Source organism: Plectrocnemia conspersa, unplaced genomic scaffold, assembly GCF_051122295.1.
Source record: "Plectrocnemia conspersa isolate PC_06_02 unplaced genomic scaffold, ASM5112229v1 ptg000012l, whole genome shotgun sequence".
NCBI classification, from domain to species: Eukaryota; Metazoa; Arthropoda; class Insecta; order Trichoptera; family Polycentropodidae; genus Plectrocnemia; species Plectrocnemia conspersa.
In genome coordinates this window covers 15,450,439-15,473,696 of record NW_028277176.1, presented here as the reverse complement: position 1 = coordinate 15,473,696, position 23,258 = coordinate 15,450,439, and the positions used below count along the sequence as shown (strand labels likewise).

The following is a 23,258-nucleotide window of genomic DNA, read 5'->3' as shown; positions in this document are numbered from 1 at the left end:
ATCATAGGGTCAGAACGGATCGATCTACTCTGATTGATTGATTACAGAGCATTGAGCTACAATGAAATTTTGGGCACATTTTTTTTACATTTTTGATATTTCAAACATTAAAAAAAACGGCATAAAATTCGCCAACAGGAAAATTTTATAGCGTTACTCTGTAGAAAGCATCCATACATTTTTGCAATCTGTTGCATTCCACGCAGATCATTTTTTTGTAATTAAATACGTAGTGCATAAATAAGCCTAGCAAAGATATGGGCAATTAGAGTAGTTGAGAAAATCTTACACCTTTTTTGCCATTCAATTTGTGAATTATTGCCTTCAGCACTATAATAAATATCATTAGCATCTCCTTGCCTAACTCACCTTACACTCACAGAGCTTATTTTCTATGTTTACCACTGCTATTGATTATAATAGTATGGTATCAATTAGTCTTACATATATTACTGGAACTCCCAATAGCATATTTTATATAGCTTGCTTGAAGTCTATACATGGGTGGTAGAGTTATATATTATATTCACATTCTTTCTCTATGGTTTGTCTCATGAGATGCATGTGATATATTGTGGATCTGTTTAGCCTGAAACCGCATTGACACTCACTTAAAATTGTTCACTATATTCGCCTTGTCGGTTATATATAATATATTAGTACGGTTAAAAAGATTTTAAAAACATATTTAGAATCATAATTTTCCTCTTACATTTTTTTAGTGTAATTACTCGTATCTTACATTTTTCGGGAGTCACTTCATCGTTTTATATTTTGGAGAATAATTTATTAATATATCTGTTAATTTATTATTCATGTCTTCTATTCCTTAGTAGCTTCGTTTATATCGTTTCTTTTCACAAAGCTTTATTATTTTTAACCTTTCTAGTGCATGAGAGTGAGATAACACTATGGTTTTATATTTTGCTTTTTTAGTTATATATTACATTATTATTTATGGAATAATATCTCTTAATTAAAAACAACCTATTTATATATTAGAAAAAACCCTTCACACTAATTTTATAGGGTATAGAAATAATGTTATTAAATATTTTATATAAAACATTTCCTTGAAATAACACATAATTCTTATTATATTATTATGTGATTTATTTACAACGTGAACCACGCTTAAAAATTATAATTTTGATTTGTTAAAAAATATTTATTTTATGTCTGTTAGCAAATTATCTTGATATATTTGCAACGTAATACAAAAAATACTTCAGACTTGTTTTTGTCGGACGTTACTCGAGATCGTCTTTAATTTTGTTTCCGAAAGCCACTTTCTGTCGTCGGTTTACTATGAATAATGTTGCTGTAAACGTAAATTAATAAGTGCTTTCGGCGCTGAGAGACTAAAAAGGCTGTTTAAAGAGTTTTAATTAGCCGTTTTGAGTGAAAATAATGTGCAGATAGGCCTAATACGCGACTAAATTGAATGTTTATATCGTGAAGCGCAAAATAATATGTAATACTAATATGAAAATTAATTTGCGTGTTTTCACATCGTTATACGTTTTGATAATTATCAAAATTTTCATTCCACTAGCTGAAACCGGCGTAAATATACAATTTTATCTAATATTAAAGGCTAATTGAATACTATAATTTTTAATTGCTTATAAATAAATAATATTTATATATTTATTTCCTCTAAGCAGCTTTTGTAATACTGTGTGTATAACTGATAATTAGTGGAATATATTTTCTTTAAAGGCAGCATTTAATATATTTATTTGATATATTATGTTTTAATTTTACACCAGTTAAGAGACACGGCACACGCGCGTCCGAAATCCCGCGAATCGTATCCACAAACCTAGCAGCCATTGAGAAGCACGCTGCATTCTTACGACCCTTCTCTAATGTTGGGAGTATGTATACAGTTTACACGCAATACGCCTCGTCTCCTGTTTGAACATCTACGCTATGTTACCAATGTCATATTAGTAAACATGATTTAAACTTGCTTTTTAATTATTTCTGACTCACTTCATCGTCGCAGAGTTTCACTTCGTGACAAAAGTCGTTCTCTCTTTTAATGTTTCATCAACATTTTTTTATGTTATCCAAATCTTCGAAGTATGTATTTTTAAATTTTAATCTAACGTAATTTGAGAAAATTGTACTGGGTTCAGATTAGTTGTTATTATTGTCAAGGCTTAATAAAAAAGTTATATTTGAATTTTAAACTGTAGGAGTCACCTGGCCAGGTATAGATAGTACTTACTGCATTAAACGAGAGAAAAGAACTTGTCACATAAACTTGTTAAAACGCAACTTTGCAAGTGTTTTCGTACGCGATGATCAGAGATTTTGAGAGAGTTCCCAATGGAAGCTCGAGTTCTAAGCTGATGAAATATTAATTCATTACGATCACAGTGCTAAGGACAAGTTCTGACAGTGTTGCTAAATCTCCGCCTGTTCGTATTTTAACAGTCATGATACGATTTTTATTTGAAAAACTACTACTTTGTAATTAATCGTCGCGTCGATTGTGGATCAAAATTATTTAAGCTCATAACATTAATTTACATTTAGAATTCACTTCCATTCGAAATTTACGATAGGAGCATTCATTATATTTACAAGATTTTATATCACACTACGTGATATAAGTACGAGATTAAAAAGATCGAGTAAGGAGCTGCTTCCCTCTTCACGTATGAAAGTCTGAACTCCAGATTTAAAACCGTTTTTCGGAGACGATTAAATTTTAGTCACTGACAAGACTATGAGATCATCGAATATTTATAATATTTACAAAAAATATATATGACTTGAAAATTGTTCAACAAATAAGTTTGTATTATATAAAAATGAACACACTGACACCCAGATTAATATTTTACTCATTTTTGGTTTTATGATTTTAATATTTTTTATCTATACTCATTTGCTTTAAATTTATGCAAGTATAGTAAAGAAACTGGCAAAAATAAAAAAAATAGAGTTAGAAATATATGTTTTATATCTAGTATTATTATAAATAATTTTATTTATAATTCAAAGGTAACTCTATTTTTGTATAGCTTGTATAGAATTATAAAATATTTTTTAAAATTATTTATTTTACTATACATACATATGTATATATATATATATACGCAAATATTATATATCTTCTATCTGCTAGTATTTATATATTTTATTATTATTATTTAAATTTATAATACAAGTACTATATTATAACACTATACGGTTTCCTTTGTTAAAGGTACATGATATTTTACATAGTTTACGTTTTTCCACCCCTATGTGCAATTCATAAAAAAGAACAGTTTTATTATCATTCATATGCAAAGTAACGTAATTGTCCTGTATATCCCTACGGTCGTTTTGACTGTTCGGTTAAGTCTTAACTTATAAAGGCGTCATTTTTGTATAATATAAATCCGGATTTTAAAGTTTATTTCCTGTATTATTTAAAAATATGATTTTCTATTTATTATTATTTTCAATTGACTATATTCAATACAGATTTATAAAATACAATATTGTAGTTAAAAAGCTATAAAAAGACAATGATATATTGCAGTGAAATTGCCATTTCGTTTCGATGGGATTGGTAATTCGTTTTGATAGTTTTTCCTTAAGTCTGCCAATAGTGGTCTCGTGAAACTTTTTACTTAACTATATGGTCAAAAATCATGATTACGCATCAAAAATTCTATGCACGCTCAATGGTCGGTCATAAATTTTATTCAATCTCGTCTAGAGAAATTTTTATGACACATTTCATTAATCAAATGTCCTTGCGTTCCTTTATGCATATATTTTTTATTTCCATTTAACGTACGCCAGTACATGCAGATATTTTCAATAAGAAGAGATGCATTTTTATTACGTAGAGACGGAACACTTACTTTAGATTATATGTAGTTGTCTGATTTCTTGTATCAGATTTAATAGTGTAATCAAATCTGATATCTTATGATATACGTATACAATATTAATATAAAATACACTAAATTAGGGCAATGCCAAGAGTTTTATATTTATATATATTTCCTAAACTATTTAAATAGATATGAAAAGATCGCGTTTATTTCTTGTGTGAAAATTTACAGTAAACATATTTTTATCTTGGTAGCAAAATAGCAGTAATTAACACCAACAAACGTTTTAATAAAATTATGAATATTTTTAACTTGTCTGCATCTCTGAGCCACTGTAAAAGCTACGTAGTTTTTGCGTTAGCATTATTGATTATGCTAGTCTATTAAACTGACGCTTTCCTTAATTTCATTAGACTTGTTCGAACGAGTTTCCAGCACCTTAAAGAACTTTGGCCCAAAACGAGTTGACACCTTGACAACCGAAGAAGGATGGCGTGCTAGCCAAAGCTTCTCAAACTTTTAATTACGCCAAATAATACAAACGATGCGTTCCTTTTTAGTTATTAGCCTCGAGCTCACTAGGAGTAAGATATATTATGAAATTAATTCCCAAAAGCCTGATTCGCGCCTTTCGTGCATTTTTTGCGAAAACCCACCCTTGTCGCCGTGGGTCTTCGTCCCTGGCAAAGTTTTCCGCCCGCAGAATGAGTTAATGCACCCCTCTGTTTACAGCTCCAACAAAAGTACGCTAATGGAAAAAAAGTTCGTAAACATCCATAGTTTGAGCGAAAATCCACCGTCTCAGCTATCGAAGTGGGTGTGCGGCGTAAAATTTATTATTATATTATATAACAAATTTATATTATTTTTTAAAGTGAAAATCGTGTTATGACACTGTTTACGACTAAGGCGTGAGATTTGCGCCGTGGAAAGCTGAGTCCGCATATGGAGTAACATGACAAGTCCTGTGGAAAAATAAGGAAAAGTTTCGTAATACATTTGGATGTCTTCCATGCGAAGTACGTGCACTCGAAAACGGTCGTTTTTTCTCATAAAGCCTAATGCTTCAGCATTATGCTGCGGAAAAGCTGCGAAGACATTTTTAACAAAAATATAAAAAATGCAATATATGAGCGGCTTGAAAACAAAAACATCTATGTCCATAAAAAACGAAAATGAGCCATGCATGGTAAATATCATTTTACTTTTTAATACTATGAGAAAATATGACATATGTTTGAATACAAAATTTTACACTCAATAGTTAAGCAAATAGCACTTTGATTAATTTTTATGAATATAATATGGACATTTAAATGATTAAATTTTTTTTACTGTTTTTAATCCCACTCGAATCCCACTTATAGGGTGATTTGTTGGGAATTTCTAAACCAATAATAAATATGTAGATATGCACTTGATAGTATATTCTTTTTTTAGTATTTTTTATGAGCAAAGTGCTTAGAACAAATTAAATTGAAATCTAACAATGCTTAATTCAATCAACGTAAGAAATAGAAAAGCAAAGTGAAAGCAATTTTTCTGTCAAGTCATGGTTAAATTATTTTATTAACAAGATAAAGGAAAAGTATAAAGCTATTATCAAGTTTAGTTTTTAAGTGTTCTCAATGTGGATTACCACAGAAGAAAATGCTATTGTACAATGAAAAGTGGTTGGTTGTGAAAGCATTGCATATACGTATGTGATTGAGGACACTGGCACATTTGTAGCGAATTTGTAAAATATAACGATTTGTGCATTTGATTTAAACAGCATATCACAACTACCTTGTCAATTAATTTTCGAAGCTATCCATCGAATGTGAGTAAAATTTGTTGCGATCATTTGTTAAAAGCGTAGTAAGACGGTATACGTTATATTTACAAACGCAAGTGACGATCGGAGATCTGGACGGGTTAATGCCACGAACAGACATTGTATATGGTACAGTGAATGTACTATATCTTAAGATAAAACTATTTTAGTAAAATGATATCTAATATTTTTTGTACTGGTAAGTTATATTTAGGCAAAAATATTGATTGGCGATAGTTAAACTAATACGCAGCACTAAAATGTCTATGACAATTTAACTAACTTAAACAAAATAAGCAAACCCAACTTGATCTAATGAGAGTTATAATCGGGCAATTTTGGTTTGGTTAATTTGTTTAAATTAGATTTGGGTTTGAATAGCAAATCGACGTATCGCAACTGTTACAGTAAATATGTAGTTTTCAGTAAAGCTATTTTTTAAATTTGGAAATTTTTTTTTTGAAAATTTGGTTAAGATATGTCTGGATGGAGACAAAAATGAAAAAATAATAAAAATAATTTCGTGTAGGCAATACATGATTTTGTTTACACTTCGCCAGCCATCCCTATTATAAAAAAAGAGCGCGGTTATTTTTATGTTACATTGCATAATTACTGGGAACTGTTAAATACCGTTCAATTTGCTTGGGAATTGGGTTATAATGTCGCGCATATATAAAAATACAAAATGTTGCCAAAAAGTGATATTATTATTTTACTTTGATATCCTTCACGATAATCCTCCACAATGAACATAATTTTATTCTATGCTTTTGCTTTCAAGCAATATGGTCATTGATTTTGTAGTTCTAGCTATGGAGATATCGTTTTCAACATATAAGAAGAACGGATTTAAAAAAAATAAAGAAATGGTTCTACCGGTATTTCATTTTGTAATACCGGTAGTAGCAATAAGTCCCTGCATTGCGGTATTTCTATTACTTTGTAGTGCATGCACTGCGGTATTTCTATTCGTTTACGCAGCTGTTCGATTTTTACTACAGCATACTTTGAACGCTTCGCATGTAGGTAACTAAGCGCTTATGGTGAGTTGTATTCCCTTTCGCTCGCTCGCGTATTAAGTGACGAGAGTGAGTGAGAAGAAGTGGGCATGCGGAACGCATCTAGCGCACGCCTTTATCTCTCATTCACTCTCGTCACTTAAGACGTGAGCGAGCGAAATGGAACGTATCTCACCGTACGTGCATGTTATTTTAGCGCATCGTTAATCTTTCGTTTTTTTTTTATATTATACATTTTATGTAAATTATTTATAAAATGTATACTTCAAAAACTCATTCAAGTTCATTTTTTTTAAATATCGTTTGATTTTTTTGTGCTATCTGTTCACTATTTGTGACGTATAGTTCAATAAAAAATATTTGTGGTTTTAAATAATAATTTATTTATTATGTTTCTAAGGCTAAGTCAATTCAAAACATTAAACATAGATATATTTTTTTGTTTATGTACATATAAACAAATTCTTGTATATAAATTTTTCAAGCATTAGTTTGAATCTTTAGATTTTGTATAAAATTGTTATATTGTGTTTTGATCCAATACAATCTCACTTTTGCAGTTTCGATTGCTAAGTTTATGCTGTGGATTGAGCTTAGCAGATTTTTCTTGTAAGTATTTACAAGATTCATTATCTGTAATATTTTAAATATGAATGATAAAATGTTTGAATAATTGTAGTGTAAAATAAATTAAAAATGTTACTTGTAAAAATTCTTCTTCATAAACAACTTTCTCGAACATACATTTAAAGTAATTAGCCAAGCTATTTGGTATATCTTCGTTACTGCAAAAACATATATATTACAAATATTTATATAAACAAAATTATTTAAATAATTTTTAATACTATTCTATGATCTCCTTAATGTGATCCTTGAAAAATTGCTTTGCTACATTATAACCAACATCACTAGTTAATGCTACACTCGAAAACATCATATTTGCATTTTGTAATTTGATTCCAAGTTCTGGTTTAAACGACCGCTCTAGATTTCTATAATATTAAATTCAACAGTAAAATATACAAATATATATAATTGTATAGTTCCAGCTTAATTACATTTTTAGCAATGATTCAATTTTAGTACATCCGAGGGCTCCAATAATATCTAATTTCTCACTTGGTACTGTAACATGCAACAAGTATTTCCATAAGAAATCCCATTCCCTTTCTCCTCCATCTTTTAATGCATCACAGTATGTAATTTGTCTTATATCAGCTGATATTCTATGTAAATATTTATATATTATCTTATTGTGTATATTGAGTAAAAATTTTCAAAGTTTAATTACGGATTTTTTTCGAACGATTTGCTCTTGTTACTAATTTCCATGAAATTGTGAAATAAGTTTTGTGAGGATTGTTTTTCACATCGAGATGAATTAACTTTACAATGCCATTCCAATACTATTGGCTGAAAATAATATATGGATCTTTTAATTTAAAGCTTTATTTAAGCAACGATAATTTATTAAATGTATAAACCTGAAATGCAATAAAAGACGTGAGTTTAATACCAGATAGTAAATTATCAATATATTTTAAAAATATATCATATGATGCCATTTTGTAAATTATGGAATCGATGGCATTCATTGATGAGAACATTCCAAGCCATGGATTAATTTCATTTTCATTAACTAAATATTTCAATAATCTAAAAAAGAGAATATATTTTAATAAATTTATTATTCAAGCATAAGCTTCAATATATGTATAAATATTTACCTTAATGTAACGTTATAGCTTATTTTTCCAGTCCAAGCAAGATCTAGAGAATCGATTACCAATTGATATCTATTTAGCTTAGAAATACCATCAAAATTTGTTTTTGAAAGTGCATTTATAAGCAGATTCCAGTTTCTATCGTCATAATTTATTCTATAATATCCTAATTAAATAATAATTTTAAATTATACATATCTAATTAAAATAACTTAATTTAATTTGATTTATATATATGCCTGCCATATCGACGTTAAATAATATCCATTTATTATTTGGTATTGAAATTGTTAAATTTTTTGAAGTCGTCATATTGAGCCATTGAGTTTTGATTGAATTTCCTAATTTAATATCATTTTCAGTAGTGTAAATTAGTGGAACCCACCATTTTTTATTTAATTGATCACTTGAGTCAAGTATTTTTACAAATGGTTGCTAAAATAATGTGTGCTATATTTTTGATATGTAAGGGTTTAATGGTACATTTAAATACTTGTGATGCTGTAACTGTGGTTGTAGAATAATCGCGATTTATAGAAATAAGTGGATATCCACTTTGTTTTGTCCAAGTATCCATTATTTCTTTTAAGTTATATTCAGATGTAAGCACTTTTTCAGCACGAGCTATTTCTGAAAACGATGCCCATAAATCATCTTGATCAGTGTTTTTATATTTGTGCTTAATTAAATATCTAGAGATAAAAAATATATTAAAGCATAAGAGTATATAATTTATTATGCCAGTATTAAAAAAGCTACCTCTTTAAGCTATTTCTGAAAACAATATCACCTAGGAGCTTATGAAGCATTCGTACAATGATCGAACCTTTTTCGTATGTTGTCTGATCAAATCTTTGCTTGATATCACTTTGAATTTTGATTGTGCTTGATAGCTATTAAATTAAATATATAATTTATGTGAAAAACATTTTTTTGGTAATTTTTACCGGAATTTTTTAATAGTCGATAAAAAAATTGTAATTTATTTTAACACAATTTTTTGAAAAATCTAGAATTTTAAAACGTTGTTGCTCTACTCAGCATAAAAATTCAGATATATAAAAAAATGTAAGCGATTTTTTTTAGGTAATTTATAATAGTTTTCCCACATGCGGATTTTTAAGTAGTCCATTGAAAGTGAGAGCTTTTAAATATCGAACTTTATCGATAGATCTTTGTTCTGAAAGAATTCTAAAACGTTGGTTCTCTACGTATCATAGAAGTGCAGTAAAATCATAAAATGTAATCGATCTTTTTTAGGTAATTTTGAATCAATTTTTTTACGAATAAATTAAATCGCAGGTGACAAAAATATGAATTAGTTTCTTTGAGTTAATATCAGTTTTGGATTAAAATAATACTTTCAATAGGTTAATTTATACTCTGTTGATTTTTGGGTACGATATTAGTATTTTATACACATATACTTGCCGAATGAGAAGTTTTCAACGCATCTATATTAAAATTATGCAATATAACTTTAATATATTGTTGGTAAAAAGGGTCAAATTCTGGCGTAATTATGTCTACGCCGTAATTCGCAAAATATGTTGCGAAACCTTCGTTTAACCACAGTTCTGTCCACCAATTCATAGTGACAAGGTTACCGAACCATTGATGTGATATTTCATGAGAAATTGTCTAAAATACATAATTCAAAAATTAAACATATGCATATAGTTTTATAAAATGTTTTTTTTAAGTATACGTTGGTAATTATGAGCTTAGAAAGTGGAGAAGATTCAAAAGGATTGTACAATATTGTAGCCTCATCAAACGTGATCAAACCCCAATTTTCCATAGCACCATAGTAAAAATGAGGAACGCTCACTAAATCTAATTTAAGTAAAGGATATGATATACCAAAGTAATTTTCATAAAACGACAAAATTTTAGGAGTCGTGTAAAGGGCATAGTCCACCTTAAAAAATTGAATTATTTTTTATTTAAATGAAAATCGTATCTCATTAAAAAAATGGTATATTTACATCGTTCATGGAACTATTCTTTGCCCAAACACCGATTGTAATATTTTTGTGAGGAACGCTTCGATAAGCAAATTTTGATACCAAAAAAGCCACTAGATATGTTGACATTATTGGAGATTTTTCATATATATCCCATAACCAAAATTTTTTGCCGCTTCTGTAATGATTAAGAATTTTAAATATATTTTATTTTAGTCGAAGCAGAAATACGTACATTGGTTCTGATTGTTTTAATAGCATATTACTAGCGGAAGTATAACTGTGGTGTCTGCCGATCTTAATGGAGAAAGTAGCTTTGAAATTTGGTTCATCAAAACACGGAAACGCACAGCGAGCATAATTTGGTTCAAATTGTGTAACTAAGAACCATCTATTGAAATTAAAAGATAAATTAATAAACCAACTTATATGTATATATTTATCAAAATAAAAAAATACTCTTTTTGTCCTTGTTCATTTAAATATTTGCCACGGTAAAATCCAAAAAGGTCATCTGAGATGTTTCCAGCGAAAGGTATTTTAATTTTATAAGTAGTGTTTAATTGTAGGTTGGTATTTAGGTTAATTTTGAGAAAATCGTTTTCAATATTATATGTTACGCTGCTCACAGATTGTGTTTTTTTTTCATTGTCGTTTAATAATTGTATCTGATTTTCTTTTATAAGTAAGTCTTTCGAATGCAGTGTTATAGATTGTGTAACTTTAATTACTGCTAACTGTGAAAATATTATTTATTAAATACATATACATATAATACATAATATTAAATAAAAATATTTATTTTTACTAACCGTAATTGAAACTGTTCCTTCGTACTCAAAATTTTCATCGTCATTTAAATTTGTTAGTATTTCTATATCATAATGTGTAGGTTTAACTGCACTAGGCAATCTAAAATCTTGAATTAAAGGACAGTAACTTAAAACAGTAATAAAAGTTGTTATAAAAAGAAGATTTGCCATTTTAAAAGCTATTGTTTAACTTTAATTAATGAAAAGACATACTTTAACTATTGTATTCTAAAAACACTGATTAACAACAGTATAGTGCTCAAGTGTTTTAAGTATAAATTAAAAAGCATTAAGAACTATATGTTAATTTGGCGTAAAAGCATATATAATTTTAAGCTAATAAAATATTTAATATTCAAGGCTATGTAACATAAAATATTTAATAAATTAAAATAATATAATAATTATTATATGTATAAATAACACACTTTGATCCAATTCAACTACATATGTAAAAAAAAAATATTTATAGTAAAACTTTTATTGTAACATGAGCATGTTGCAAGAAGCAGTTATGAGTCATGTAACTGAAATCAGTTTATTAATTGATGTCGTCTATTTTATTAAATTTAAACTAATATTACAGTTTGATATCATTATGCATGGTCTAGCTCATTCCTATATTGATTATTCAATAGTGAGATAAGGAAAATCTAGGAAAACCTAATCGATGATGATCGATCTAAAATATTATTTCGATTTCTCAGTTGTAAAACACTAAGTTTCAAATGATATTTGCACCTTAGTGTTTTATATATTATATATATTAGTCAGTGCTTATAACACTGGTATATCGTGCTTGTAATATAATAAACATCCGTTTATAATTTATATTATATGCTATTTTTAAATACAGTGCTAAAACTAATTACTCAGTAAAATATGTTGGCATGTTTAATTTATTATTGTTAATCTTCACGCTGTGAATGTTTTGAGATGTGAAATATATGCGATACAATTATGGAAAACAAATTGCTGACGGTGTGATATTTCAAGTATTTATCAGCGTCTTATTATTTTGTTGAAAATTGCATTTATTTATATATAGTGTAAAATTAATCTGCGTCGCGACGACCAAAGATTATAATTAATAGCTCCATATTATTTATAGTTTTCTCGCCAAAACATATCTCTTACTAGCGGTGAAACATAAATCACTTTAGATGATGTTTTGCTATTAATTTATTGATTAGTACAATATATTCTATTTCTTGTAAACATCTCTCTTTGATATACTAATATTATTTATTTGAATGAACAAATGTATAGGAAAGTGATTAAAAACATCTTTGCTTCAATTTAATCTTACAACTATTTCAAAAGTCTTTATTTTATTTATATATGCATTTATTATTACATAAATAATAAAAAGTGCATGATTTAATTAGAATATTATAATTTGAGCTTTTAAGCAGTTCCACTGAATTCCCTATTTTTTGCAAGTCCGAAACAAAGTGAGTTCTAAATAAAGTGCTAAATTAAGATATGTGTGAAGTGATTTTATATTGTGGCTTATATACGATCGGGAAAATGGGAGGAGATCAATGTTCCTACTTTTTTACGATTCATTGATCAATATAAATAGTTTAGGGTAAATCTGGAACCTTTGATTTTATCTAATACATATTACAGATTAGAGCGGCAGTGGTTTGGCTTTTATATCTTTAATATATTTTGTTTTTATTGTCTAATTAATATAGTAGACCCCCCAATAACACTAAAAAATTTATTGTTTTATATATTTGATTTTTAAAAAAAATTCATGGTAATGCACAGATCTATTGTCTAGTTTACAAATACATACATGACCCCCCGATAACACGTGCTATTTGGGTTCACGTTACTTTATGTGCGAGCGAGCCAAAGGGAGAATATCTCACCACACGCGCCTGATTCGTACGTACGTATTGCAAAAAATTGTGTTAGTATTTTTAGTCCCCAACTACACGCACCCAAATAGCACGTTCCCAATTTACCGTGTTATTTTGTGGGTCTATTGTACATGTATGTATGTTTTAGTAAAGAAACTGGACAATGTATATGTGGTTTACGCTGATATATTATTATTAATCATATACATATATAGGTATATATAAAACAATAAAATTAATTTGCCTTTAAATTATAAACCAGATAAGTATATTCATTATTAATAAAAATACAATAATAAAAAAAACATTACAAAGATAAGCATAAGTTAAAATAAATTGTTATATGCATACTATAGTTTATAAGATTTTTTCTTTAATTGAATAAAAAGGTGGTTTATCTATTCAGTTCTTTTTGCCATAAAACGCACTTATTTTAAAAGTATTCAACTTCAATCGCCCTGATAAAAAGTTGGAACTCTTGGAGTTGAAACGAAAATAGTAATTCTATAAGAATAGAGCAACAAGTTTGAAAAAAAAATCATATTTACAGAATTTAATTAGCATTCTAGTTTTATTATCTAATATATTATAATTTATTTTTGTGCTGGTTTCTAACTTCTAACATATTTTTGTAGGTAAACATCATTTTAAATATTATTTCCGAAAGTTAGAATTGGCGAAGCAAACTTCATGAGCAATGCATAATTGGTGTTCTGCATGATATATTTTCCAATGTGTACCATGACTTTTGTACCTTTTTTTACAAAATGAATAATATATATTATTAGTCATTTAAATACCGTGCTTTTACAGGCAATGTTGGATTTCTTAATTTAGACAGATGCCAATAGGCAACACAATTAAAAAATATAAACATTTTTAATACATATTTTTGAAAGCAATTCAAATTTATCTGTATTGGATTTGTAAAGAGGTATATCTTAAATAAATATATTTAGATTCGTACTATTTTTAGTTACAATTAAATCTCAAAATTCCAAAATGTGTGGCTAATTTTTATTTTTATTTATAGCGTAGAAAGAGTTAGCTCCTACCTATTATTATTTATACAAGAAATATATATTTCGGTGGTAAAAATATATAAAATGCCATTTTTGTAATGAGGCGCGGAATCATTGTTTTGGTATAATTATTATGATATATAACTGATATTACCTTAATTGATACTTCGGGTCTCTTATACGTAGGTATTTAACAATAACTTAGATTTTTAGGCAAAGGCATACTTTTTTTATTATCTTAAGTACATATGATCAAGTTATCTTTACTAAGTTAGTAAGTAAGCAAATGTATTTTCTTTCAGTATATGCACTCATTTATATTCTACTTTCCGTGTAATCGAATTCCTCAATAATAATTTAGAAACATATATTTTTTGATGCAGACTTATGTTTTCGTGTACGTATGTATTTTTTATATTTTGTAATTCTCATATTATTTTAATTTTAAAGTAAAGCTTATATATAGATTTATATTTTAAATATTAAAAATATCGGTTATGCAAATTAGATTTATTATCAAAACCCTTATTTTAAGTGATTGTTATCTAATATAAAAACGTCTATGAGTAATAAAGCAATTTAAGGATATTTTTTAATAAAAATAGCTAACCTAATTCACACCATTTTGCGTAATACGTCATACAAAGGAGCGTCTAGTCATTATTCGCATAGTGCAGACATTTCAGAAACATCTCTCGCACCCGATCGACACTGTCAATATTTTAACGCTAGCACGGTTCGCCTGTTCCAATTCAATTTAGCCGTCCAGGGCCGCATCCAGGAAAAATTCAAGCAAATCGGCTAAATCGAAATTCAATCACGCCTCCCCCCTCACCCTCCATTCAACATCGCAATCGGACAGATGATTACCGGGTCGAAATAAAGGTAAATTCATAACTCGAGCAGGGCCGGATTTATTGTTTCAATATTCCGATTTCGCCCCTCCTATCCTATCCCTAACGCCTGTTATTGAACATCCGAACGGCATTTACATAATTCGGCGCGGCCCTGCTCACCGATCGGCCCGTCGGAATACTAATAATCCACGAATGATTCTCAGAAAAGGAAATTGTCTTAAGCGCGACGATAACAAAGGGATAATAAATAAGATTCAATTACGAAATCTGCGAAGAAATTCGCGCAAACTCAACCCGCGATCAATTCGTGCAGTCGGTTGCAAATTAAATGTTTGAATAATGCGCCTAATAACGGCAGAATCAAATATAGAGAGTGACTTATGCTTTCATATCTGACAAAAAAATTTTAAAGATCCTATTCTTGAAATTCGCGTTAAAAGCTGTGACCAAAAATAAGGATCACACAAGAATAAACTAAATAGTGGGATCACACACAAGAGTCCTCGTTACGACTAGAAAAAATAAATTTTTCCATGAATAACACGTAGGGATTCTCCGGTGCTACGAATAAATGTTTCTTTATACGAAACGGTCACGCAAAACAATATATCACCGGACAAATAGCACCATAAGGTCACAATATTCCTATTGTACAATTCGATCTCAGAGATATCCATCAAGAAAATGTCACTTTTTAAAGGTGTATATATATTTGGTTGTTCTAAGAAGCGAGTGCAACGATTAGCTAGATGATCGTTGCATGATTGTGATTGGTTAGCAAGCTATGCAGTCCTGAATTCTTAGACCTGGTCTCTAATGAGGAAAGGGCAGATACCGGCAGACAGTCAGAACAGAAAAACCTCATGAAATTTTTGTCGTATTCAATCAGTGAATAATTGTTATAGTATAAATTTTTTGTAATGTATTATAAAAATATTTGTTAATTTATTAATTCTGTATAAATAAGGGCGTTACTTCTGTCAAAATATCTATATTATAATATTTTAGTATTTATGTTAATCGATATTAGTAATCATATATACATATGTGTGTATAAATTAAAATCTTTATCACTCCTTTTAAATCGAATATACATAATGAAATGTAAATTATTTATTAGTTTGATTTTCAAGTTAATAAATATAGTATATATATTTTAATTTGCTTAAATTTTAGTTACTTTTGATTGACTTGTTTTAAATATGTTTTACTGGATCACTTGAAGATTGGCTTAACGCAAATATTGTACATATCTGCGTCTTAAAGGTAATATTTTAAAGCAATAAGTTATAATAAATTTATATTATTAAATTTTTTCATCACCTGAAAAAATAATTATTTGATCCTGCTTTAAAAATAAAAAACTAACATGTGCAGAAACAAAGAGCCTTTAATTCATTTACTTTTTCAATTAATTCTTAATAATTTATATTAATATGAGATGAAGTAGATCAAATACCCAAAAGACAAAGATTCGAATCTCATATGTACCTTAATGTTTTCAGATATATTATTATTTTGTAATGATTCTGATCGATCATCATATTATTCGGGTTTTCTAGATTTTCCTAATCTTACGGATTAATTTCATGATTAATAATAGCTAAGTCGTACAAACTTTTCAGATAATGAGCTACTCATAGAGAAAATATATACGTAAAAAATACTGTTCATGAGTTTATTATTATTATTATATTTATTCTTACATTCTTCTATCATTATTTTGCATTACATAGAAAATAAGTATAGTTTTTGTTTTAATTGCATAGTAGTTGTTTTTTAATTTTTAATCTAAATCGATGTTTACATCAATGATGATTAAATGTTTTTTTAAAGTTAATTTATATTGACTAAATGCATAAAAAACATAAATATAAAATTGTAATAAGAGTGCCCTTAAATTTTGTGAAAGTAACTAAATAATAATGTCATCAAAATTAGTTTTCATTAATAATTATATATATTTAAAATATTTTATAAATATTTTTTACGTTCCTAAAAATTTATTAAAAAACACATTTTATTGAAAAATAAAATTAATTGTTTTTTGAGCAATTTTGAGATTTTATACATATTGTATTATAATTTATTTAAGATCAATCTGTTGATTGAGTTAATTTTGTATGAACAACACACATAAACATTTGTATTAATATTATTAACTATTTAAAAAAAATATTACATTCATATTCATTTTGGTATGCTCGTACATTATGCTTCATTATTATTGATGGCATTACTTTTTTCGTTCATTTAATTTTATCCAGTTTATCCAATCCAAGCAGGCCAAGGTTAGCATGTTTTTTTTGTTCGACGAAAAAAGCGAAGGGTTAGGTCGATGGTAGATAGAGATATGACACATGGTTGTATGAAAAGTGCGCAACCTTTGAAGTCTTAAAAATATTTTTTTAATGAATTATAATTTGCATAAGAGTGATTATATTCTGATTAAAATGAAGCAAATTTAAATATATTTATATGATATTTTTTTTGAAGAATCACGTTTTGTACTTACATTTATTGATCATAACATATAAAAATTTATTGCATTGAGATCCTACTTTGATGCACGATTAGATTAATCCTAGAGACAAAACTTATGTTTTAAATGTTAGTCTAACAATTAATTTTATTTATAATAACTTTCAAGACACTCCTCCTAGACGTAGGGAAAGTCACGTGACGACGCACGTCATTTTTTTTGTCCGGATCGCTTGACGGATGCCCGGGATGTAGGTTAATTGATCCGGGACTAATGACATGGAAGATAATCGATCAACGGGAAAATTGGCTTTATCTAGGAAGTCGCTGTCTCCTGACGGGGCTGCCACCCTCGGCGATATCGTCTCCGATGGTATCTCTTCGTCCCGTCTTCCTCTTTCACCTTCTCGGGCTCCCCCTGGCGTCTTCCTTTCTTTCCCAGTCTCTGCCGCTCTTCTTCTCTCTTTGCCCTGCATTCGAAATCGAGCGATTTGAATCGAATTACAATTTTGAATCTGTGGACCGTAATCGTGTGTCAACTACGAGACAATGAGAAATGGGTCGAACGTGTTGAACTTTCCATTATACAATATTGCACGAGCGTCTATTTATTATTACGTCTACCTCCGTGTGCCAAGTTGGAATGTCAGATAATGTTTTATTTTAAAGAATTGTAAAAAGTATTGTATTTTAAACAAAAATAAAAATTTGATTATTATTTTAGGCTTCATAAAATATTTTACGTTTTTAAAATTTTAACTTACTGGTTATTAAAGCCAATGAATATTATTAATATGGCAGCATTTAAGATCATGTGAAACTGATATTTGACATGAAAGTGGTCTGAGATCTGAATATATCTTAAATTAATCACATGGCGCTGAAAAGTAAGATAAGTTTTTTAGACATCTCGAAAATAACATTATCTGATGATTGTCAGAAGCTGCACCGTGACTAGATCTCACAATATCTATGTTATTGAAGCATATAGATTATAACCGCTTCGATAGTAGGTCTTCGGTTGCGTCAGTAGGTATCTTTCTTGAAGTCATTGGTACTTGGGGTCGCAATTGTGTATTGGAAAGCTAGACAGAAGTTCGTAGCCGAAAAAGTCCTTAGAGCAAAGTAGTGATCTGAGGGTCTGGTTTTAGTACCACATTATATACAGTCTTGCGAGCTCGCCGTATTCTTACCAAGTACGTTGGTAAGGATGCGCGTGTATCATGTGTTATTTAAATCGCTACAATGTTTTCTTTAAAAATACCGATGAATTCATATGCATACTGCATATCGCCATCGTCTGTCTATAAACGACGGATAATATAATTAATTATTATTGTATGTTTTTAATATTAAAAAAAATCGACCTCATTAAGGATTAACTCGAAGGCAGTCCACACTTAATAAGCAGTATTAATTTAATGTGGTAGGAATGAAACAAAACAAAAAATGTATGTTTTTTTATGTAATTAGGATTTTAATTAGGCGAAAGTTGAATCTGCAGCATTTACAAGTGCGCTCTGAATACGGCCCTGCGCTCGCTTGTTAAACACCGCGTAGATATAGTCTTCTCTTCTTTGTAGCTAACTTTGTACGTAGTCGACGCGCCCGTGCACGCGGTCTAGTTTGCGGAGCATTATGTAATTTGTAGTGCTCTACGTGAAAAAAATGTATGTCGTTATAAAAATATAAAAGGGCCCCCTTTGTTGGCGAAACTCCCGGGCGCTGCTGTCATGCGACTTAAGCCCGTGGGGAAATAGAAAAGGAAAAGCGGGGCGTGATTCGTTTTAATTAAATGCACTTTCGGCAGTCGCAAAGTCGTATTCAGACGACGCTCTTTGAATTACTTTTGTCTATGTGTGAGCGTTCACACTAGCGGCGTGCTGCGGATGCTTATGGAACTGGTCGTTTTTATTTTACTCTTTGATATGCAATATGTGCTTAGTAAAATAAAACTATGTTTATTATCTGGTCTAAATTTTATACATGATATTGTTATAAAGGGTATTAATTTTTTTTTATAATATTACATTTTATATTACAAAAAATAATTATTTTTTGTTAATGTGAGTCACTTTTGTGCATATCCAAACACCGGAAACCATAGAACATATAAATAAACTGTATAGATATAAATTAAAGACATTGTCAGCATTAATAAAGTTGTTCTTAATTATTTTATATAGACATATTTATTATTATTATAACTTTTTTTTATTAACAAAACATATTTAGATTTATACGTTTTACTTGTAGTCAATTTTTTGCTCTTTACAGAAATAAGAAAAAATAAATAAAATATATTTTAAGATAGCTTTCTATAATTCGAACCATTTAATCTTAATAAAAAAATTGCGCTATCTCGGGATATCTGACCACCTAACTAGATTCTTTCGTAACTTCTTGAAAAATCATCGTTACTGTTATATTCCAAAGAGTACTTTATATTCTTTGAAACACCACAAGGATTAAAACTTGAACCACTGCTCTAACTTCTGTTTATAATTGACACAGAAATTGTTTACTCGGACTATTTAAGGCAGCAAGCGATTTATAAATATTGATTATTCATCTTATTAATTGCTGTATTTCAGCTTTAGTAAATCGTTTAGCAGTAATAAACGCAATGTCTTAACACTGCGTTTGACACCACTGCTTTACATCAAGTTAGTTACCTTAGGCTTAAGTTTATTTTATACGGGAACAATGTCTTGGTCCTTTTTTTACCAGAAGTCCAAATACATTTTCATCAGTAAATATGTATTTCTACTAGCAAAAATATAACTACTATACTAATGCTAGAAAAACTGATAGCCGCTAATATGCTGCCCTAAAATGTCTATGAAACTCAATTTGACAGTCACGAAACTTTTATTTGCTGTTCAAACCCAAACCTAACCTAATGAAAGTTCTAAAACTTAAAAGTTTTAGAACTTTCATTAGGTTAAGTCCAAAATACAAACTAAGCCAACTCATCTGTAAGAGGATAATAAGCGGAATAATAAATACAGACAGACATTGCATCCCACATATTACTTCACAGTTTATCTGCATTTAGATATTACACTATATTTTAAAAATATGATAGCTATCCTTACCGATATTACTATGCACTCCTAATATAGGAGGGTTGATCAAAATATTTTCAAACCGGATTTTGGTCAATAGGAGAGCGAAAAAACAATTATCACTTCTCAGAAGGCAAAAATTCACGTCAAAAGCAATAAAATCGTATCGGTGCCGTCGCAGTGGGAACGCTCGGTAACGAGCGTTCCCACTGTGACGGCGACGGTACGATTTTATTGCTTTTGACGTGGATTTTTGACTTCTGAGAAGGGATAATTGTTTTTTGCGCTCTCCTATTGGTCAAAATTTGGTTTATATATTTTTCGTACAATTCTCACTTATTGTAAGTCGAAATACTATTATAAAAAGTCTTAGTGTGTACGCTATATAACCAAGCGTTTCCATTTCGATAGATACAGCATGATTTTATTGCTTTCGACGCGGATTTTTCTACTTCTGAGAAGAGATAATTGTTTTTTGAGCTCTCCTATTGAGCAAAATTTGGTTTAGATACCATTTGAGTCTCACTTATTTTAAATCGTAATATTGTTATAAAAAGTTTTAGTGTGAACGCTAGATAGCCAAACGTTTACACTGCGACGGATACAGCATGATTTTATTGATTTTTATGAGAATTCTAAAGAGGGACATCGTCACAGGGGGATGTGTGGGCACACCTCCTCTTCTTAAATTTGTCCAGATAAAGGCATGTCATTAAGTGAAATAATATGCATCTTAATAAAATCGAAATATTAAAAAAATGTCCACTGACTGGCTAACTTTTGCCTCTAATGCCAAGTAAATAATTATATGATTTAGAACCCTCAGAAATGTCACGCGTGCTGGACGACGCTCTTATCTCTCACTCACTCTCGTCACTTAACACGCGAGCGAACGAAAGGGAAAATAGCTCACCGACCGGGCCGCATCATAAGATTCCCGACATTTACCGTTACATTTTAATTAGAATCCACTACTATTTGCCTCTCAGCCATATACCGTGGGTTGTTACCCTGCGCTTCTAAAGAAATATCCACCATTTTTTTTTTAATATATAATAAATATTTTCTTATAATAAATATCAATATTTTATTGCTTTTGCAAACAACAATAATAGGAATAAATTTATTATTGACTATAATAATTATATTTATTTAAAAGATCGTTAAAATTCTGCGCAAAATTAAAAAAAAATTTATACAAAAATTATGGAATGAAGTTAGTGGTATTGTAGGTTAATCAAATTTATTCATTTAACAATCCAGGAATGACGCCGATCCCCTAGAAATAAAAGGGGGGGTGGTGTCGCATGCAACGAAGAAAGAGATAAAGCATGCTATTTCGTGTAACGGTACTTCGTCCAAATGACATGGGAATCATATGAAGCGACCGGGTCTGGCGCGGGTGTAGAACTCGGGCCTCCATTTAAAGCTATCTATTCGGCTATTTGTGACGTTTCACCTATGATTTTATTTTTATTTTCAGCAATTGAATAATAATTACATTTATTAGTAGACCTCAACTATAAATAATTAGAGCGATATTTATTAATAATTCGATTTAAAATAATTTATTTTTGCATGTGTATATATTATATGGCGGATTTATTTGGCACAGTAAGGAAAAGATTAATTAAATATTACATAAATTAAATTATGCAGCATATTGAATGTATTAGATATAAATGCGTTCAGTATGTTTACTCATTTATATACAATTTTTCTATTCTTGGCGCTCATTTGAACATTGTTTAAAAAAATATTTTGTAGAAAATAGTTATATATTACTTTTGAATAAAATAATATATTTTGTTTATTAGAATTTCATTGACAACCGTTAAAACCAGACAGTTGAATATATGTTTTGTGAATAATTCATACATAAAATAATTTTTAAATTAGTTAAAACTGTATTTATGTACCGTAAGTTTATTTTTTTTAGCGTGAGATATACAAATATGTTTTTAAAGTATTTCATTATTAAATTTTAGGTCTCGTTTTAATGATTGGTGCATATGCAACAAGGCGAACGATGTCATAAAGTGCTCACAAAATTGAGACGACGAAAGATCCTTTGAAGCTGGTCCCGTTGTGGACTCCAGTTGCTCTCGTCACTCGTCACTGATTCACCTGAATGTAGTCTGCGAAAGCACGTGACAAAGGTAATTGTACGACCGTTGCTCGTCGGAAAATCCAATATAATCCAAAAGTGGAAATCCCCCAGACCGCGTCCAACTTTGTGCGGTCAGTTCGGCATTTGCAGCAACGTACAGATATTATTCGTGCATCGTCATTGGAAGCACTAAGCCAGCTCAAGGCACAATTTGTCCGAAGCGCTATCGAAATGAATTTGCGGTCGGGCGGTACAAATGTTTTAATCGTGATAAATGCATTATTACACAAGCTTCGGATGATGTTTTAAAACTTTGGGCTTTGATAAAACCGCATCTCTCACAATTCCTTAATCGTACACGATAGCACTCGACAACACTACAGCAAAGTTTTTGCAGCTAAAATATATTTAGTATATTTTAGAGACTAGTGTTATAATTAGTTTTTGCCACAATTATTTTATGTTGTATAGTTTTTTAAGGGTTTCATTTTGTTGGGATTATTAATATAAAAATAATATATACATATGTATATCTGTATATGAAATTACAACCAAATTCAGTCAGCATACATATTTAAAAATTTAATGATCATTAATGTATTATTTATAATTTTCATGGATTAAAATGTACATAATTTTCTGATAATTTATAATATTATT

The 23,258-nt window shown here is 29.3% G+C and overlaps 2 protein-coding genes across 2 annotated transcripts in view; both read right to left on the bottom strand.

Moving 5' to 3' along the window:
- The window catches only part of LOC148228361 (larval cuticle protein 65Ag1-like), a 156,371-nt gene that overhangs the window by 30,579 nt on the left and 102,534 nt on the right, over nt 1-23,258 (bottom strand). The gene's annotated exons all lie outside the window — the stretch shown is intronic.
- Nucleotides 7,204-11,793, bottom strand: LOC148228363 (leucyl-cystinyl aminopeptidase-like). The gene is made up of 7 exons (XM_088200154.1): nt 11,774-11,793; nt 11,190-11,316; nt 10,837-11,114; nt 10,609-10,768; nt 10,119-10,331; nt 9,838-10,051; nt 7,204-7,316 (listed from the first exon to the last, which is right to left on the bottom strand). Exons 1-7 carry the CDS (start codon nt 11,791-11,793, stop codon nt 7,204-7,206), a joined length of 1,125 nt encoding a protein of 374 aa, XP_088056280.1.

What these genes read in the sequence shown, in the direction of transcription:
- LOC148228363 (XM_088200154.1), bottom strand. Translation starts at nt 11,793, where the DNA reads ATGCATAATGATATCAAACT. An exon ending in ATGCATAATGATATCAAACT is followed by an intron (nt 11,317 to 11,773) that starts GTAATATTAGTT and finishes TACTGTTTTAAG; the next exon opens with TTACTGTCCTTTAATTCAAG. An exon ending in AATGAACAAGGACAAAAAGA is followed by an intron (nt 10,769 to 10,836) that starts GTATTTTTTTAT and finishes TAATTTCAATAG; the next exon opens with ATGGTTCTTAGTTACACAAT.